Below are 22,255 nucleotides of genomic sequence, written 5' to 3' on the forward strand. Positions count from 1 at the left end.
ACCTCACTCCCACCTTGTACACAGTGGGAAATAAATACATTTAACATTGTATCGTTATTGTGAGTCCAATATCGTGTACCGTGTGGTGACATTTGTTTATTGTGACACCCCTAATATACTGTAGGTATCATTCAATCATTCGTCTATTTTGGAACACAGTTCTTGATTTTTTTATGACCCAGGCGTGACTTACCCAGCAAGCACGTCAGGACCTGGACCAATCAGTGACGTCTGGATTGGGGCCAGATCACAGCCCATATGGGGCCAGATCACAGCCCATATGGGGATGATCTTGACCTCATTACCAGGACGTCATATGGATTTTCTTGTTTGACAGGATTATTGTTATTGTTTGTAATGTTAGTTGAAATATGAGCATGTAAGGTTATATTCTGGGACATCTAACTACTTATGATATTTATCTGGCCTAGACTATCACCTGATTTCAACCAACATAAATCCTGTCAAACAAATGGTAATGAAGACAAGATCATCCCCATATGGGCTGTGATCTGGCCCCAATGGAGACGTCACTGATTGGTCCAGGTCCTGACTGTGCTTGCTGGGTAGAGTCTTGGATGTCAGGATCCTTACAGAGCAAACCCTGCACTCATACTCTGCTTCTCTCTTTCTCTCTCTCTTTCTATCCTTTCCTCAGACTTCCTCTCTCCCTTCCTTCCGGTCCCTCTATTTTGATCAGTAAACTAAACCTCCGTCTGAGTTTGGTACACCGTTGGGCAGAAACCTTGTATCTCCATTTTTCTTTTTTCTTTATTTTTTCAGAAATTAAACATCCACATGGATTGCAATCCCACATGGATTATTTTGCACCTATACCTTTACCTGTGTAACTAAAAGACCTGTGTAACTAAAATTACGACGGCGCCGGTCAAATGGTTCTTAAAACTCAAAATAGTGACAAAAGCCCACAGATTCCAATGCAATCCGTGAACTTCCGGTTCAGCGCGTTTTCACTATTCGCTAAAAGAAGTCATGTTGAAGACCTGGCCTGGTGAAGTGAACGGAGGTGGCGCAACTCTTCAATAGATGGCTCTGCTTCATACTAAGTAAAAGTGAAAGCGGTTAAGTGTGTTTGTGGGTTTCATTTCCTGAAAAGCAACGGTTTTGGACATACAAGGTTTCTACTGGACAACGACGATACAGTATTTATTAAGTGTGATAAGACAATGCTCAGAGGGGTATCTGTCTAGTCTTAGTGACTTGAGTTACAACTGTACTTGGACTTATAGCCCTAAAATAGCCAATCTACAAGCTCACAACACAGCATGTGAGCTGGTTTATCGATTTTTGTTGGCTAATGTTCCCCCCAGAATATGGATGCTGACATGGGGTTCAGTTGGTTAAAGCAGAGGTTCTCAACCTGTGAGTTTTTTGAGGGGTCCCCAGATGATTAACTTAATGTGCAACATTATGTTCTCACTCAAACAAACCAACATAAAGTTTAAGTGTATAGAGGGTATCTACACATTTCTAAAGTGACAATTAAGGGCTTTTTAATACCTCTCAATTGACTAATTAAACATTGGCCAAATTGTCAAATATTAGAGGCAGAAATTGTGAAAATAGCCGATCTACATGCTCACAACTGTGTTAAACGAAATGTAGTCTTGCGTAGCTAGACAACTATTCCACAATGCTATATAGAGTCTGGAACTACATCTCCTGAGACGGAAACGGAAGTGACGAGGAGGCTTCACTTCGGCTTTAAACGGTTACTCATCGTTCTTCTTACGTTATTCCAGACTGTATGACGGGAGCATTTCCAAATCACGGAGTCAACAGTCTGGCAACGCGAGACTAAACGAAATGTAATGGCTCAACTCCTAGTGCTCGTCAGGGTGGGGGTCCCCAGTTGAAATATGATTATTTTGGGGGTCACGGCCTGAAAAAGTTGAGAACCACTGGATTGAAACACTGCAGCACAGAAGCACAATCCTTCTCCAAGCCAGGGGAGAATCAGACCACGGCTAACAAAGTGATCAGGATGACTTCCTTCCTCCAGGGCTTAATGACCACTGGAGCTGTTGTAAAAATTAACTGCTAATCATTAACATCATAACCTTTGCAGCTCCGCTTATCCTACGCTGTGCAGCCGTCCAGCTCTTAAATACTTTTTGGTTACACTTTACTTAAAGGCTGGGGCTATAGTGCATTATAATCACATTTATATTGATATGATGATATAGTACTTTATTGTCAGTTCACACTGAAATTTGTCTTGCGACACAGCAGCCATGTATGCGAAACATATATACAAACATTTGACACAAGGGAACAAAAACAAGACAGGTTTACAATACATAAGGATAACACAGACAAGAGCAATGTCCACCGCTAAGCCTACCTCTGGCCAAACTCCTGATTAAGCCTTAAAGGACAACTTAAGTTTTTTACAACAAGCGTTCATATTTTAGATAATGGTAATTAAAGAATATAAAAGATGGGTGTTAAAATTATTTCATTTACTTTTTTCTATTGTTTTAGAGATTATTATTTCAGTGGTTGGGGCATGCGTACAAGTGGCTAAATATGTCATTTTACACAGAATAAGCCCATTTCCAAGATACAACGCAACCTTTCATGGTTGGATGTGACTTATGGGGGCTAGAAGTGTTACTGTAAATAGCAATAAAGAAACTGCTGGCTTATTGTGTCTAAAAAGACATATTTTGCCACTTGTACGCATGCCCCCATGCGTACGCATGCCCCACATTTTAGCACAGTAAACTTGATAAAACAATAGAACGAAGCAAATGAAAACATTTTAACACTCACTTTTTCTTTTCTCTAATTACAATCTAAAATATGAACCCTTGTTGTAAAAAAACAAAGTTGTCCTTTAAAGTCGACTGATGGACAATGGACGTTTTTTAGTCTGACCTTATTGTATTCTGGAACACCGTATCTCCTTCCTGAAGGCAGCAACCTATATTCTCTATGCAACACATGGCTACTATTAGAGGTAATATTTCTTGCCAACTTTAGAATGCTGTGCTGTGCATTATAATGCACATAAAGGCTTCATAACACTCTTTACAGAGGTTTGTAATCTTTAAGCATAACGTTTATAAATAAAGTTTTCTGAATTATTATAAGTGCTGGTCATAATGCATTATACTGTAAGTTCAGTGGAACAGCACAATAATTACCACAATGTAGTCGTTATAAAGTGTAAAAATGTTCATGCATAATTATAAACATTTATAATGAGTGTTATGAAGCCTTATATGTGCATGATAATGCATTAAAAAGGCCATTATAATGCCTTATAGACACAGCATTTAACTAAAGTGTTACCATACTTTTTACTACAAACACACACACACATGCAGCCTTCAGGCCCAACTGACTGAATAATGAACTTGTTCTCACATTCTCTCACTGTCTTGCACCTTTGTTTGCAAGCCACTTCTGTCTGTTTTTGACCCAGAAAAGTAACAGGTTTTTTTTGTAATGTTTTCACACAAAATCTTATAATACAAAAAAGGCAAAGTAACTTGTAACTGAAAGTGTCAAATAATTGTAGTGGAGTAAAAAGTAAAAAATAGTTTCCTCTGAGATGTAGTGGAGTAGAAGTAAAGTATTGAAAAATAGGAATACTTGAGTAAAAGTTAAAAGTGCTAAAAGTAGCCAAAAAAATTACATAAAGGGATATTTCACTTTCAAAAAAACCTTTTGTAATTTTATCGTCTAATCAGGCTTTTATGAACGCCCTGAACAGTTTTTAATTTGCTTGATTCAATATTTAGATATTTCATGTAAATGTTACCAGGCCCTCCAGGCCCAGGGCCTCTCCCCATAGTACACACCCATTGTTACTTCAAACTTATTTTTAATCATGATAGATTCATTAAAAACACCCATAAATTTTTCTGGTGACTCATATTACCCTCCTAATACGGGAGCAGGTCGTGTTTTTTTTATAACCTTTTAATTTTTTTTTTTATAATTTTCTTTTTGTATTTCATTTTTTCCATTTTCCCAAATAATTATTAAAAATAAATTAAAAAAGTTATTGAAAAACACACGGCCTGCTCACATATTAGGAGGGTGGTATGAGTCACCAAAAAAAGAATGGGTGTTTTTTAATGAATCTATCTTGGTTAAAATGGAGTTTGAAGTTACAATGTATGTGGAGAAAAGCCCATAAGGTGTTTCCCTGTTGAAAGTGGAATATCCCTTTAAGTACACTACTTTACTTGAGTAAATGTAAAATTGTTTACTTTTCACCATTGCCAATACCGAGAAGAACTAGCCAGAGGGACTAGTCTAGTGACAGAGAACTAGCCAGAGGGACTAGTCTAGTGACAGAGTCATTTAGGATCTCATTGGAGTGGAATGACGTGCAGTCATGTGATCCAAACAGCGGTATGAATCACACAGAGCTAAATATAGATCTGCCGTCGGGCTTTTGCAACATGCGTCTACTCTGCACCCAACTGTACCTGGTTGTATGGATGAAAACATGCGTCTACTCTGCACCCAACTGTACCTGGTTGTATGGATGAAAACATGCGTCTACTCTGCACCCAACTGTACCTGGTTGTATGGATGAAAACATGCGTCTACTCTGCACCCAACTGTACCTGGTTGTATGGATGAAAACATGCGTCTACTCTGCACCCAACTGTACCTGGTTGGTATGGATGAAAACATGCGTCTACTCTGCACCCAACTGTCACCTGGTTGTATGGATGAAAACCTTCACGCAGCCTGCAAAGGTGGCTGCCGGTGATGTCATTAAGAACACAGTTCACAGATGGTGGAACGGAAGGTGTTTTCTGCCACAAGTCTCCAATTGCTTCATGTCCGCGGTGCCTTAATCCTTTCACATCCTCTTTCTGTTGCCAGAGCGAGCAGATTTGTAATTTCATTTTAAAAAGTGATCACTTAAGCCCGATTGCAAAAATAGCCAAGACAGCAAGAAAAAATAATTATAAATAAAGCTTAGGAAAAATTTAAGTTCTACCTCCGATTTGAACCCGTTTTCCCTGCTCAACTGCTGACTTTTTTTTACCATTGAGCTCCTAGTAGAGCCGGCCTAAATTCATGTCAGATCCTGCGTCCTGGTGAGATTTGACCTTTGACACAACCGGCCATAGCTTAGTCCTTAGACCAGGGGTTCTCAAACCTTTTTAGGCTGTGACTCCCAAAATAAACGTATTTGAACTAGGGACCCCCACCCTGACAAGCACTTGGAATTGTAGGTATTACGTACATTTAATGTGACTCGGTTCCACAGATAAATATTGTGAAAATAGCAGATCTATGCTCACAACGCCTCGTGCTGCGAGGCGTTGTAAAGCATGTAGATCCGCTATTTTCACAATGTTTGCCTCTTGACAGTTTGGTATTGAAAGTCCTTAAATTGTGACTTTATAAATGTGCAGATACCCTGTATAATATACACTTATACTGTATGTTGGTTTGTTTACCGTTGAGTGAGAAAAATAAATTACATTAAGCTAATCATCTGGGGACCCAAAGTTTAAGAACTATTGCTTTAGAGGTTAGCGAGCCCACTTTTCTTCCAATTTCCTGAAAAGTAAAGTTTTAGACATCTTTGACAGATCATATGGCCGTGTTACCATGGACACCAACAGTAGATTTTCCTGTTCCTCCTCCAGTTTCAGTCCAAAAGTGTTTCCTCAAGCTTTCCCAAGCAGTGGCAGGCCCCTGCCTGCAGCCACCTTTGCATTCCAAATTCCATCCTGGATTCCTGGCCGAAACAAAAATGGAAGGTTTTTCGAAATGGGTGTCCAAGACAAAAAAAAACATTTCCCTCAAGCACAAACTGGAGCCAAAACAGGGACGGACGTGGAGCCAAAGCCAGAATGAGATGGATAGGATGTACTGTCCTTTCATTATAATACTCCATCTGTAAATAATAAGACAAGGACGGCTGTGTGAGCTGATTTCCATAAGCCGTTATCAGCATGACTGAATGGAATTTTAACGTTAGTTTTCTCCCACAGCAGGTTGTGAGGTGAAACGGGACAGGAGCAGCTCATGTGTTCTTGAATGCACCTGTTAGTGACTGATGTGTCCTTTAGGCCAGGGGTTCCAAACTTTATTATGTCAAGAATCCCCAAATTAATATACAGTATTTGGCCCCGGATCCCTATCTGAATGTGTGCCATCTGCCAGGGAAGATGTGTGTTAAAATGTTTAAGATCTTTTGAAAACAGGCAGTGAGCGTGCATGCAGATCTCTCGCTGTCACACACACACACACACACACACACACACACACACACACACACACACACACACACACACACACACACACACACACACACACACACACACACACACACACACACACACACACACACACGGTCAATACACCCGCCTGAAAGATTTGCCAGGTCTCCACACTGGAAGATTCTTTGGCAGATTTCTTAGGAAGGAGATTCTTATCTTACTACACCAGAAATTAGAAGGTCAACAGTAACAATCAGCATGTCTCACTTTCCAACGAATGACGTGAGTTCAGTTGTATGAGAATACTAATCTGATAAATAAACACTTTTCTACTGGACATTTTCCAAAGAGAGAGAGAGCCTGTGTCTATAACTCGTTGTTGTTAGCATCTACAATGTCTACATTTGTGGAGTTTACCTGTCACGTTGGCGCATTATCATCATACCATATCTTATTATAACACACCAAGCCAACACAGAGCAAGCCACCCTGCACCTGAGGGGGTTGTATTGGAGGAATATATAATCCTATAGCCGCGACACAAACTCTAGAAATGAGCGGGCGCGTTACATTTGTACAGTCTCTGTGTGAGGATGTAACTGTACAGACAGAGAGACCGTTTTCTGTGCAGAGAGAGCCTATTAAGCCTGATTTATTCTTCACAGCGTATTCATTATGTCACCTCTCGTTAACCTGTCTTGCTCAGGGGAAGCAACTCAGACTTCCCTCTGGCAATATGAGTTCCCATCACATACACTGTATTGTTGTCTGCGTTTTCATCCACACGAACACTAGCCTCCCTATTCTTGGCTGACATTCTGCAACAATAACGTGTAGATCGGCTATTTCCAGTGAAGATATTTGATGTAGAGGGGAAAAAAGAGGGGGCTTAGTATGAATAAACCCCTGGGCTTATACTAGATGACCCCAGATGGGGTCAACTAGGCATGGTAAAGACTGCATACTACAGTATGTGGTGGCAGATTATTTGAAAGATAATTTGCATAATGTAAAAGAAACTAAATATTTATATATTTGTCAGGTATGGTTGAACATACTTATAAGAGGAATACTTCTTGGTGAGGTTGATAAGGTTGGTGCCTCATATCAATGCGTTGAGGGCATTTCATGACATTTGGCAAGAACATCCACTTGGACCCAAGGATTAACTGATTAGAAGTAGGTGGTCAGTGGTCAAGGCCACTGTGACCTCACAATGCATGTTCATTGACCACTTAAAGGACAACTTTGTTTTTTTTACAACAAGGGTTCATATTTTAGATCATTAGAGAAAAGAAAAGATGTTTTAATTTACTTCTTTCTATCATTTTAGTGATTTTAACTATTTCTATTTGCATGCCTGACCCCAGGTTGGGGGCATGCATGCAAGTGGCTAAATATATATATTTAAGACACAATAAGCCCATTTCCAAGATGCACTGCAATCTTTCATGGGCACATGTGATTTATGGGGGCTGGTGTAAATAGTAACAAAGAAATTGCCGGCTTATTGTCTATAAAAAGACATATTTAACCACTTGTACGCATGCCCCAAACCCCTGAATACTAAAATCGCTAAAACAAAAGAAAGCAGTAAATGAAAACATTTTAACACTCATCTTTTCTTTTCTCCAATTACAATTAAAATATGAACCCTGGTTGTGGGAAAATCCCAGTTGGGCGAACAGACTGTAATTATTGTCCACGACATTGCAAGCGGCACGAAGGCCAGCGGACCTTGGTCCTGCTCTTCGCGCCCGAGCGAGTTACGAAGCTGTGGTGAATGCAATCATTATATTTACGGCCTGGGCAAGCGCACGATAAACGCATGAATGGGATGAAGATCGCTTGCTTTACAGTCTGTTCGCCCAACTGGGACACCGCCCAACTGGGACTAGCCCCTGGTTGTAAAAAAAAACAAAGTTGTCCTTTAAACCCTCTAGACTTGGTAAGCAGGACCTCCTGAGTTAGCTCTGTGCTACTTACTGTGTTAATGTAACTAATGCAAATGAACGGCCCTGATTTGACTGTGGCGTTACTTTGTTCTCTTCCTTTGCAGACATGCTCAGCCAACTACACCTTCATCCCGTACATGGTGACGCCTCACAACAAGGTGTACAGCTGCGAGAGCAGCCTGATGAAGGGCCTCACGGAGCTCATGCAGCCCAGCTTTGAGATGCTGCTGGGGCCCATCTGCATGCCCCTCCTGGACCGGTTCATCCGCCTGCTCAAGGTGCCTCCGGCCAACTCCTGGTGAGTACCAGGACCAGGAGAGAGCTGGGGTTTGGGGTTCAACCACCGGATTAGAATCAGTTAAACCAGGGGTCTTCAACGTTTTCAGGCTGAGGACAACTTAGTTGAGAGAGAGATGAAGCAGGGACCCCCACAACCTTTTTATAGATTCCATATACAGTAGTTTAATCGCACAATCATCAGTGTATTTTGGATTCATGTCAATTTCTGATTTCAGATATTTAACCACTTGAACCGTTAATACTTAATAAACTTGACCTTTCAGCTTTCACTCTGTACTTAGTGTGCTCTTTTTTCCCCTCTACACCAAACCTCTTTGCCGAAAATAGCCGATCTACAAGCTCACAACGCCTCGCAGTGCGAGGCGTTGTGAGCTTGTAGATCTGCTATTTTTGGCTTAAGTTCTCACAATATGGACACTAGGGTTCAAAGTGGTTAATATAAAAAAGGAGAAACAAAAGATTCTATCACACAAAGATTTGGAGGACCCCCTGTAGTAACTCTGAGGACCCCCTAGGGGTCCCAGACCCCCTGTTGAAGAGCCCTGAGTTAAACCAAGATGTGCTGCTTCCAGCTGCACAGTAAACTCCTCGGGTGCTAATTTAACTCTTGAGAGGGTACAAATGGAACCTCTAGTGTTTAATGAACACAGGATTTTACAGTGTAGCGACGCCCATTCATTTCAGTTAGAATGGATAACTATGCAAACAAAACACTCTCTTGGCCAGAGGCCAAAACGCACACAGAACAAGGGTGTGTGTTGTGAATTCAAGTAGACCCTCGATGTGTGGACCTAAGAAGAGCATTTCTTTATTAAAGGTGGTGAGTGATGATTCAGTTGAAGTATTCCTCTGTAAGCAAGCAGCGAGCTCCGAGAACAAGATGACACCAGGCGGTATCACACCACAAATTCTAAAGGTTAATTAAACACGTTGAGAATACGCAGACATTACGTGACCAGGAGATAATCAGTCATAACAGATACAGAAAGGAACAGAGGATAATGTGAATAAGTACAGAGAAAACACAATGTCATGATGATGTTGTTGTTGTTGTACTTGAACAGTTTAATCATGTATCAGTGGGCATACAGTGTCCTGATAGAGCAGTGTGACCATGGTGTTACAAGCATATCTGTTAGAATCAGTACAGATACCGCTCAAACAGATACTGCACAACAGGTCAGATGAGGTCAAATAGATATAGGTCAAGCCTAACAAGATATGCATGTCCTCTCAAAAATAGAGAGAAACAATATCATGAACCCTAGCGTCCCTATTTGGGGCATGTCAAAATATATGAATATTTGTCAAAAATGGAACATTCATCACAAACAGAAGCTCTACAAGCTTGTTGTTGTTTTCGACAAAAATATTTGGCGTAGAGGGAAAAAAGGAGGAAAAAGTAAAATACCTTTTTTTGTGAAGTATTTTTAAAGGTCGATGCTTCCATTTGACCAATTGAATGTCAGCACCAGGGCAGGAATTTCATTGAGGTTATGAAGGCCATGGCCGTCGTTGCCCCTCAGTTTGGCCTTGTGCCCCTCAAACCAATGGCATGACCTGAGGCCACAGTGGCCTTAATGCCCCTCAAACCAATGGCATGACCTGAGACCACAGTGGCCTTAATGCCCCTCAAACCAATGGCATGACCTGAGGCCACAGTGGCCTTAATGCCCCTCAAACCAATGGCATGACCTGAGACCACAGTGGCCTTAATGCCCCTCAAACCAATGGCATGACCTGAGACCACAGTGGCCTTAATGCCCCTCAAACCAATGGCATGACCTGAGACCACAGTGGCCTTAATGCCCCTCAAACCAATGGCATGACCTGAGGCCACAGTGGCCTTGTGACCCTCAAACCAATGGCATGACCTGAGGCCACAGTGGCCTTAATGCCCCTCAAACCAATGGTATGACCTGAGACCACAGTGGCCTTAATGCCCCTCAAACCAATGGCATGACCTGAGGCCACAGTGGCCTTAATGCCCCTCAAACCAATGGCATGACCTGAGGCCACAGTGGCCTTAATGCCCCTCAAACCAATGGCATGACCTGAGGCCACAGTGGCCTTAATGCCCCTCAAACCAATGGTATGACCTGAGGCCACAGTGGCCTTAATGCCCCTCAAACCAATGGCATGACCTGAGGCCACAGTGGCCTTAATGCCCCTCAAACCAATGGCATGACCTGAGGCCACAGTGGCCTTAATGCCCCTCAAACCAATGGCATGACCTGAGGCCACAGTGGCCTTAATGCCCCATGACTGTACCACTTTCTCCTCTGTCTCTTTCTTGTCATGTAGACACCTGTGTCTTTAGTTGAGTCCACATTTTTAAACCAATCCAATATCTTTGATTGATGCAGGGCTGAGCATGGATCAGATTGTGAATAACAATGTATTTATTTCTCAGCAGATCTAGTCTACATATTACATTTAAGGATTTACATCCTTAACCCTTAAATTCAATTCTTTCAATGGACTAAAATCTTGTTTTATTTGATGGCCTTCCTGCCTGGCATTTGGCCTTTGTGCCCTCAAACAATGGACAACACCAAAGACCAAGTGGCCTTGCCCCTAAAATGACAACATTCCAGGCCTGGTCAACACACTACACCACTCCAGTATTGTGTGACTTCATCACTGAGCAAGCATTTTGTGTAGCTTTGTTCACAAACTCCACACATACTGTAGTAAATTACTGATAGCCAAAGATTGGACGCAGAGCAGAGGTCTGCCATTATTAGACTCTTGTCTTTTGTGTTTAACTGAAGTGTCAACACAGAAACCACCAGCGGGTTGTTCATTAGCCCAGTGTTCTGCTTAGAGTTTCCTTTGGTACAGTATGTTAGTTAGGTGGTTCCCAAAAGGGCAGTGGTTCAAAGTAACTCAATACATCTACTCAAGTACTTAACTTGTGTACAGAGTTGAGGTGTTTTTACTTTACTTCTACTCCACTACATCTCAGAGGCAAATATTGTACTTTTACTCCACGGTAATCATCTTTAAACTTTAGTTACTAGTTACTTTATAGATTATTTTTATATTAGTACAAAACATACACTAATCAAGCTCACAATGTGTCACCTTGAGCTTGTAGATCTGCTATTTTCAAAATATTTTTATACAATTTATACATTTTAAAACCTTAAGTAAATCTTTTATTACAGACTTTTACTTGTAAAGTACCTTTTCCACCACTGCCAAACAGTGTGCTGTGAGGCAAGTCCTGGTTTGCCTTATATAACACGGCATGAGTTGTTATTACATTGTGATATTATCAACCATACAGTATCAGACAGTCTTTCCCAAAAGGAAATTTGTTTGTTTGATTGTTTGAATATTTTATTAGTCACAATGAACAACATTACATGTGCAGTAGACACATTGAAGATGCAGCACAGCAGCACAGATACAGATGTACAGTAGTTGGAACATCCTGCCTAACAGGAGCATCCCTAATAAGGCCTTTTACAGTCTTTTTTTCGTCGGAAATCCTAGGCACTCAAATTCCATAGCAACAATAACATAATAATATTCGTTGCATTTACAAAATAAAAAAATACATTATATAAAGTGGGGGTGGGTGGTAAGAAAAGGGGGGGGGGGGGTGGTCTCACTTCTCGCCTGTCTTATGGGAGAAGTGATGACTACCTTCGTCTAACCCTAACCCTGAAAGGTGAATTTTCAGGGCCGTTTTGAAGGAGGCCAGCGATGTACTTGTTTTAAGGGGAATCGTCAAGGAATTCCACACTTGGCTGGCAGTGTTGTAAAAGGGAGAATTTTCCCATGTTTGTACTATTGGTTTGCATGCATGTAATGCATGTACCATATTTAGTTCAGTCTGGTGAGAAGCAGGAATAAAACATATCCCCATCAGTGATAATAGTGCATGGACCCCCCCTCACTCCAGCAAAACCAGCCGTAGTTATTTTAATCCATTGTCTTCTGTGCAACTGTGATGATCACAGCATTAACAATATGCACATGGTCTTTGACGTAGTTGTAATATTTTAGGCTCTTTTCTGCCGGCATTCAGCATCTCAGCATTCTGGGTTCCAGGAACAGTGAGTCATTGTCAAGAGGCGGGCGGAGGAGCAAGTGCTGCTGTTACAAATCTTTTTGGCAAAAGTCCACTGCTGCACTACTGCTGCTGGGGATACAGTGGAGAGAAGTGAATGCAGTCATGGGATTTGGATCCGGCCTAATAACCACAGAGGTCATCACATGCTGCACTGTACGCTGTGAGATGACAGACTATTTATAATAGGCCAGTATGAGAGTCAGTTAGAGATGTCAACCTGGCTGTATGAGTTCCATGGTCTATCTATATAACGAGCTGAAAAACATGTACACACATACAGGCAGGGGCGTCACAATGGGGCGGGGGAAAGTGGGACTGAGTTACCAGGGCCCAAGGTGGAGGGGCCTTATACTTTAGCTATTGAAAAATAGCAGATACACAAGCTCAATGTGCCGCGCTGCGAGCTTGTAGATCTGCTATTTTTGAGAAAAGTTGTGAAAATGTGTGCAAATCTTTGAATATATGTATTCTTTTTTAAAGATTTGTTTTTGGGCTTTTTTTTATGCCTTTATTGATAGGACAGTAGACTGACATGAAATGGGGAGAGAGATGGGGAATGACATGTGGCAAAGGTCGTCCAGATCGGGAATCGAACCGGCGACGCCAGCAGGCATCATAGCCTAGTATGTGGTATGCGCCTTGACCACCAGGCCAGCGGGCGCCCCGAACATATGTATTTTTTAAGCGAACATTTGTAACTCAAATTTTGCTTCTGGGTGGTCCCTGGAACAAAATATTTTGAGATGGGGGTCCGTGGCCAAATACATGTCATTTTGGGAGTCCTTCACATGAAAAGGTTTGAGCACCACTGACATGGAAACATTCAAAGACTTGCACAAATCTTCACGATTTTTCCAAAATAGCAGATCTACAAGCTTGCAGCGTGGCACTTGGTGCCGCGCTGTGAGCTTGTATATCTGCTATTTTTCAACAGTTAAAGTACCCAGGGCCCAGAATTGGGTGCGACACCCCTGCATGCTGGTGGTTCAGTACAGTATATACAGTAGCACACAATCGTGATGATGTGGGATTGTATGCAGCTCATGACCTGACCTCTCTGTACCATCTCTCCTCACTGTGCTGTCTAAAGATAATGCAGGAATACTTTAAACGCATGAAGCCCAGAAGCCTGTTTGTGTCTCCATTTGTTTTTCCAGCAAGATAACTTGAGAAATGGATGCACAGTTTTGTATTAAATGTGAAGGGAATGATCTGTGCGCAGGGTTTCCTGCAGAAAAAAGGCTTGGCCAGGTGGTTGGCTAGGGACTCTGGTGCACGCCGACAATTTTGTATTAATTAATTCATTCATTCGATTAAATTAATTCCCTTGATTTTTATTCATTCTTATTTTTGCCCGCAACATAGGAGGAGAAGTTGCTTGAACAAACACAAATGCAACAGTATAGTTTGTTTTGTACGTTTAGGAGGAACTCTTGGCCGGGTGCTACAGATTTTAGGCCGCCTGGCCAATACAAGGTCCAATAAGAGGATTTTAAAACCAAGAAAGCACTATGGTTTGTTTCCATTGGGGTCCTTAGTACTCAATTCATTGAAAATTGATTACGTCGATGGGTCAAGAAGTTGAAAAGCCCAAGGCCACAATGGAGAGACATAGAACAAGAGACGTTGGTTTGCACCCCAGGTGCATTTGATGAATCTAAATGTGGTACTAGACTACTAGTGGGTTGTGGCTGCTGTGGCTCTGCCAGTTTTAAAAAGGGTGGACCAGCCTTAGCCTCGCAAGCCATTCCGAGTTACGTCATCACCAATGTGCTTCCTTTCTCGGTCTGGTACTCCTCCCATCGAGTCTCTTTATGAGAAATAGGTTCTCAATTTCCAATCAAAAGGCTGCATTTCGAGCGAACCCGCCTCACACCGCTCCTGATTGGTCGAGCGGCTGCTACAGCTCTCGCATTTTGACAACAAACATGGCGGACCCCATGTCCGATGCGAGTTCACAAATCGCAAATAAAAGCTGCATTAAGCGAAGTTTTATCTGAAATCTACAGCATCTCATAACTTAAAAACGAACAACCGTTTGCACCTTTGGAATTTCTGCCTGGAAAAGACGTATTTGATGTTCTCCCGACGATGTTTTGATGCGCTGATGACTCCTGACTAGACCTGTCAGTCAAAGTATAGTAACTACGTCATTGCGTAATGCATTGTCTACGGAGGACTCCCAGACTCTCCCCTGGGAGAGTCTGGCTGTTGCGAGGCTAGACCAGCCTAGCACCATAGCAAGTCTAAAACAAGCGTGCGTGTGTGCGTGTGTGCGTGTGTGTGTGTGTGTGTGTGTGTGTGTGTGTGTGCGTGTGCGTGTGCGCGTGTGCGTGTGTGTGCGCATGCGTGCGTGCGTGTGTGTGTGTGTGCGTGTGTTCCCTCTTCTCCACAGCCAGTACTTCCGTGAGACCATCCTGAATGAGATCCGTAAAGCCAGGGAGTTGTACACGGGCCCTGAGCTGGCTGCGGAGCTGGGCCGCATCCAGCAGCGTCTGGACAACGTGGAGTGCCTTTCTGCCGACATCGTCATCAACCTGCTGCTGTCTTACAGGGATATTCAGGTAGGGGAAATGTAGCTTTAGTTTATTGGACGACTTGAGAAAGAACACTTTTTTTAGGCTCAGCGCTCCAATGCTTGACTGTGTGTGTAGGTATGCATGTCTGTATGCAGTATGTGTAGGTATGTCTGCAACAGCTGCAATAACGCTGGGTGACCAAGTGGCGCGAGATTAACTTTTGTGTTTTTTGTATAGAAAAAAAAAACTTTTCTCTGTTTGTGTGTTCGCTCCCTCGTTTAGCTGATTGAGAAAATGTGTGTTCATGTGTGTTCATTCTAGTGGATGGACACTTTTTTTCATTCAAACAGCTCTATCTCTGGAACCATTTGTCTGATTGACAAAATTATTTTTGCCACTGAATCACAACAACTGTGTCTGTTTCTGTGGGGAAAAAAATCTAAAAAAAAAAACTTTTTTTTTCATTGCATAGTAAAGAAAAACATACAAAATCGTGGCACAGCTACCTTGGAGCCATTTTGGCATTTGGCACAGAATGAGTTAATGGACAACACAAGCATTCTTCATATATATATTCTACTAATAAACGAATGTCTGTCTGTCTGTCCGATGTCTGTCTGATATCCACGCATGCTGACATCACTGATACTAAACAGTGCCCACATTTGGAGATAACTGATCACTGATACCGCCGCCTGTACTGCGCATGCATCGCCGCCATGGCAACAGCTGCACGCTGAAACAGTGCCCAAATTTGGAGATTGACTGAGATCACTGATACTGTGTGTCTGGGTTCTCCAACATTACTTCTGAGACGCCTACATTCAATCCCTCATATACTGTGCACACTGCACACCCCATAACCCAAACTGCACATCATTCGGAGCACATTATGTTCGAACGGGCAAGGACTAGTACAGTATAGCTTAATGAAATAAACTGCTCAAAGGCACCGCTCCCTTCACACTGGGTGCGATTTTTCATATGAGAATAATACCAATTGGAAGTCCACTCCACTCCCCTTTGTATTGCCCCCCCCCCCCCCCCACACACACACACACACACAAAACTCATATGGTCACATAACATTAAGTGTCGAGTGCTGCCCATGCTTTGATAGTTACAGTTTTATAACCAGTTTTGATGAGTGAAACCTTTGTGGAGATCTTGTATAGCGTTCTCAGTCCTCATAGTATCTAATGCTGCGCAAGGAACGATGGTTAGCCAGATTGTGACAATAAATCGATGGCGATTTGCTGTACAGTAGTATTAACCAATATTTTGGCTGTACAAACAAGAAAAAAAAAGAGACTGCCACGACTATTTGAAAATCTATTTTTCGGTATAATACACTACATAAGACTTTTGAGTTTCGTGGTGTATTGCTTAACTGGAAGTAGTCAGAGCGTTTCAGGCAAAAATCGTGCACTTTATGAAAGAAGCATGACATTTGGCACACAGTTAGAACATGCATATAGGGACATCGCAGATTTGTCTTGGGAAACTTGTGGGAGCCAATCAAAGTTGGGCTCTCATAGACTTTACTATAGAGTAAAATAATACAAAAAATAAATATGCTTTAAGGGGGGGTCTTACTAGGTGTTTTTTTTTCCGGGATTCTGAATCCAATGCAAGCATTTGTTTTGCACGAAAAACATTCCTTTCTAAGAAACGGACGCCACAAAACTGTGAAAAGTGATGACTCATCAATAAACCATAGTTTTATGGGGTCCGTTTTTAGCCCAAGGGATGTTTTTCATATGGCATGTTCTAATTGTGTACCAAATGTTGTGCTTCTTTCATAAAGTGCACGATTCCATCAAAATACTGCCCGAAACGCCTGGACTAAAGGTTCCTAGGTTGACTGCCTGTGACCGCAAGTGTCCACCTTGAGGAAAAGTCCTGGAACAAGCAGTACCGCCAGACCCCTGCTTTCTCCAGGGCAGGCTCTGTAACTCACCCTGAGCAATGACCTCCCACTAGAGCCAGGAAGAATAATTTCCCCCTTCAACAGTCTATCACAAAAACAAAAAGTTTCCCTGTAAAAAAAAAAAAACGTTTTAACTTTCAATGTGCCATCAATCCTGTGTAGCTGCAGTCTGACGTCTCTGACCTTGACAGGTGAGCTTATTGTGCACTGAAACAGACAGAGTTCACAGCAACAGTAGCAGCTCTTTCAGGCACTGCGGTTTGCTAGCTGTTTTTTCCTCAAAAGCGGGACCGGCGCGTACCGCCTGTGGAGTGCTGTAGGCTAAACTTTCAGTCCGTTCGTCTTAAGTCATTTAGACCAGGTGCGGCTACACATTATTGCGTATTATAATTTAATGCTTTAACTATTGAAAAATAGCAGATATACAAGCTCACAGCACGGCACCGAGTGCCGCGCTGTTAAAGAAAAGGTCCTTTTCACTTAACTGGAGCTCAGTTAGTCTGTTCTTGAGAGACTACTATGTCAGTGGTTCTCAAACTTTTTCACGTGAAGGACCCCCAAAATGATATGTATTTGGCCACGGACACCCATCTCAAAATATTTAGTTCCAGGGACCCCCCCCCCCCAAGAAGCAACAATTTGACTTACAAAAGTTCACTTTAAAAATACATATATTCAAAGATTTGCACACATTTTCACGACTTTTTCAAAAATAGCAGATCTACAAGCTTGCAGCGCGGCACTCGGTGCCGCGCTGTGAGCTTGTAGATCTGCTATTTTTCACTGGTTAATAAGCATTCAATAATTCTAGGCCTAAATGGGTTAAGTTATAGCTCTGCGGTGTCTGCGTGGCGATGCCAGTCACTGTACACATCTGCCCACTCACTCAAAAGCAGCTCTCCGCCCTATGAATTATTGATGAGAACAACAAGCATGGAGGAGACACTGAATTATTCACCGTCGTCCTTCGGCCATGGCTGGTGACTAACGTATTTGGAAGAGCAAAAAGCGCGATGCGACAAAGGGGGGAACCTTTAAATTATTCAAGCGGCAAGAACAATAGTTGACTTCTGACAACGCGCCCTCGGGTGGGGAAGTCACTCCCCGTGTCGCTTCATGCCAAGTCAGAAGAACCAGAATGGCTCTGAACCCAGAAAATTCCTCCAATGTGTAGTTAGTGGGGGAAAAAAACAGTCCAAACACAAATAGATTCTCTTCAAAAGTGTTTACTGAAAATGGTTACCAATTGGGAAGTCTGAAGAATTCAAACTCAAAGCTGCTTTTGTGGAACAGTAGCCTCGGAAACCCAGGCTTATTGGCGACTGGAAGAGAAATAATGCTGGGCAAGCCCCCCTATAACTGTGTAGGCTCATGACATTTTAATTGTATAAACTATATGTAGCCGTTCAGATATCTTATTTTACATCAGTATTGTTCATGTGAACTGGTTTGTTTAGGCTTATCCATTATAGCAGGGTTCCCCAATTAGTTTTCCCCAAGGGCCGAATTATGTCTAGGGTACCAAGCCGAGGGCCACAACATTGCACGGTGGCGTTCCCACTACTCCAGCGACAGTTTTCGTCGTTGTCGGGTGAAAATATTGTATGTCCAAAACCGTTCGTTTTGAATTTATCATTTAAAAAAGTATTTAAACTAGTGAAAACAGCCGATCTACCAGCACACAACGTCGTGTGCTTGTAGATCGGCTGTTTTCACTACTTTTGTGCGACAGCCTTTTTTTGGTATGATTTATCACTGGTTTTCCACCGCGGATCACTTCCTCATTTACTCAAAGCGGACAGCAGCAGCAGGAGTCATGTCCCTCCGCGTCGTTTCGAGGCGCGGGAGGAGACTTTTTATAGGCCCTAAACAAATGGAACACCTCCCAAATTCTGTACTGTAACTGTGTGTGTGTGTGTGTGTGTGTGTGTGTGTGTGTGTGTGTGTGTGTGTGTGTGTGTGTGTGTGTGTGTGTGTGTGTGTGTGTGTGTGTGTGTGTGTGTGTGTGTGTGTGTGTGTGTGTGTGTGTGTGTGTGTGTGTGCATAATGGTGCATGTGAGTGCATGCGTACTGTATTTAGGGTCCCTTTTTTACTACAGTGTGTCATTAGAATGCGGGGAGGGGGATTCACTGACCCAGGGCTCTGTCAACAGCAAGAGCTGAGATAAAAGGACAGTTTAATAACCCAGCCACCGTACTGTATACAGTACAGTACAGTACAGTACAGTACAGTACAGTCACAGCACTAAGGGACACTATTAGAATACGTTGTATGAGAGCATTAGAACCTGTGTACACTATCATACAATACTTAAAGGGGAAGACCACCCATTTTCAATATTGAACTATATCATTAATATAACTTAGAGGAGTTGGAACTTAGAGTGTGGAAATAGAAAAAAAGTCCCTTCTGTGTCCCTTCTGTGTTGCCTACAGTAGAACTGGAAGATTGATTTTGGGGTTTGTATTGTAAAATACAACTTGATGACATCACACCATTGTAATTTACAATACAAACCCCCAAATCAATCCTCCAGTTCTAGGCAACACAGAAGGGGGGGAACTTTTTTTTTATTTCCACACTCCTCTAAGGTATATTAATGACATAGTTCAATATTGAAAATGGGTGGTCTTCCCCTTTAAATAAAATCTACCAAGCAACCTCTTCCATAGAGCAGTGAAGTTTGACGTCATTTACACATCCTACTTGGTTCGCGTTTTTTCCCCCCCCATTCGAATTCCCATAGACTTTTTTTTTCATATCGCTTCATATAAGAACTGTGTTACAAACATAAACAAATGATCTCAGCGGTTTGACCCATATGGATATGAAGAATCAACTGATGGTGAGAAAACGCTAATGTCGCCCAATTAGTTAAACTTTCACTAGAAGCAGACTGTATCAAATATGAGTGACTGACTATCATAAACCATACAGAGACACCTCCCTGACAATATCGTGGAGACTGTTTGTTTATTTTTGGACCACAATGCTTATATGAGACGATTTTAACACATTCACCGCCATTTAACAATACCTTCGTACTCTCCCCTGCCCCTGTCTCCATAGACTTCCATGTAATTCATAGTGCACGGATCATGCACACCCATGCCTAGATAATGCACCACGTGTGTCCACATTGCTCACAGCTTTCAAACAAAAGAATCCGAATGGAAATCCGTTCAGGCATTCATGAGTTAGCAGCCATTATGTTTTCCTAAAATGTAAACAAAGATGGCTGCCATGTTTGAAAGATGGGGTTGCTATGGGGGTTAAACATGCAATTTCGCGATTGCTATCATGCCTACTACATTTACAAAATGTATTTATTTTTTTCCTCGGGATTATCGGGCCTGGCGGGGAAAGACATTGAAATAATCTCGGGACTATCGGGCCTGGCATGCAATGAGTTAAGATGAGTCAATGTTATTCTTCGTGGAGAAATTACTTCCGTGAACCGGGGGATGAGCGAGTCACGTCATGACTTCGTTGCTTTATTGTTCCAAGTGCAATAGATTGACATAAATGATTGATGTTGTAATGTTTTTGGTGACATAAATCCATAGTATGGACAGAATGTTCTCATCAGTGTGTTTCCTGCACTGTCATCCAGGCACGAGCACACATAGACATCAAAGGGGGTTTGAGCCCCTGCCTCTCTAACATTCTCTGCACGTCCCTGCTGTCCTCCAGGACTACGAGTCCATCGTGAAGCTGGTGGAGACCCTGGAGAAGCTGCCGACCTTTGACCCCATCGCCCACCCCCATGTGAAGTTCCACTATGCCTTTGCACTGAACCGGTAAGACGGCCGCAGCACATCCTCGCTGTCGGGTGGAAACCCTGCATGTCCCAAACCTGTTCGTTTTGTATTTATCATTTTAGAAAATTACCTAAAATAGTGAAAACAGCAGATCTACAAGCACACAACGCCTCGCGCCGCGAGGCGTTGTGTGCTTGTAGATCAGCTATTTTCACTAATTTTGTGCGATAGTCTTGTATGATGAAGCAAGGCTTTACCTTTCGAAAAAAAACGTACAAATGTGAGACTTGGAGATACAAGGTTTCTGCCCGACCGCAACGACATGCATGTGGAGGCACATGCACACTTGTCACTTGGCAGTCGTGTTCTGTGCACGCACGCACGTGCGCACACACACACACACACACACACACACACACGCATCTGTGAGGACCTGTCATGGATTTCTTACCCTCCCCATCCCCTAACAACGCTATCATTAACTCTCAGTAATGTTGAACTTCAAAATGTCCCTAAACCTAAAATAGCCCTTGTGTGCTAGTAAGGCGTCACTTACTCTTCTTTGGTCCAGTCATCGAGGCACACTCAGATACTTACTGTACTCGCACACACATAAAGAAGAGGCTCATTTCAGAAAAAAAGAAGTGTGGCAAAAAGTGACCATTTAAGATCTATTTAAAAAAAGTAGCAAGCGCACAACGCCTACAATGACATGCCCAAAATAGGGACACCAGGTTAAATGGTAAATGGTGCATTTATATAGCGCTTTTATTCAAGGCGCTTTACAGAGATTGTGCATTACATTCACCCATTCACACACACATTCATACACCGATGGCAGAGGAAACCATGCGAGGCACCAACCTACTCACCAGGAGCAACTATAGGGGTTCAGAGTCTTGCTCAAGGACCCTTCGACATTAACTCAGGGGGAGCCCGGATTCGAACTGGGAACCCTTCGTGCTCTAATAATGGTTTCTCTACCCCTGAGCTATGCCGCCCCTAAGAGGTTGAATGTGGTTAATGAAGGTATGGTTGCAGACAAGAACACATTCTCCAGCAAACGATCTGAGTGAGCACTGAACAGTAGAGAAAATATGCTTAAAATAATTGAATTTCATGTTAAATGCGACCGGGGGTGGAAATGGCCATCCTCCTGGCACCCCCGAATGACGCCCCCGCACACACACACACACACACACACACACACACACACACACACACACACACACACACACACACACACACACACACACACACACACATTACATAGTGTACAAGCCCATATGCAGAGCATGTGTTTAGGAAGGCAGAGCAGATGCAGAAGCCAGGAGGTTTTTAACGGCCTGCCCCTCTCACCAGCTGCCTCTCGTGAACTTCCTGTGGTTCTCACGGTGCGGCGGTCTCCAAAGGCAATAAAAAGCGTGCTGTTCTTCAATTTGGCACCGATTTGGAAAACGCCTCCGCGGGGGGGCGCCGCC

General features: G+C 42.7%; 1 protein-coding gene across 1 annotated transcript in view; it reads left to right on the top strand.

The window, feature by feature from the left end:
* map3k5 (mitogen-activated protein kinase kinase kinase 5) overlaps nucleotides 1–22,255 on the top strand; it is a 130,259-nt gene that overhangs the window by 41,650 nt on the left and 66,354 nt on the right. Inside the window, exons 4-6 of the mRNA XM_080744033.1 lie at nucleotides 8,284–8,477; nucleotides 14,959–15,127; nucleotides 20,707–20,813. Of these exons, the coding sequence (XP_080600159.1) occupies nucleotides 8,284–8,477; nucleotides 14,959–15,127; nucleotides 20,707–20,813 (470 nt within the window). The remainder of the gene's footprint in view (nucleotides 1–8,283; nucleotides 8,478–14,958; nucleotides 15,128–20,706; nucleotides 20,814–22,255) is intronic.

Source organism: Nannobrachium achirus (assembly GCF_963921795.1).
Source record: "Nannobrachium achirus genome assembly, chromosome: 16".
Lineage (NCBI taxonomy): Eukaryota > Metazoa > Chordata > Actinopteri > Myctophiformes > Myctophidae > Nannobrachium > Nannobrachium achirus.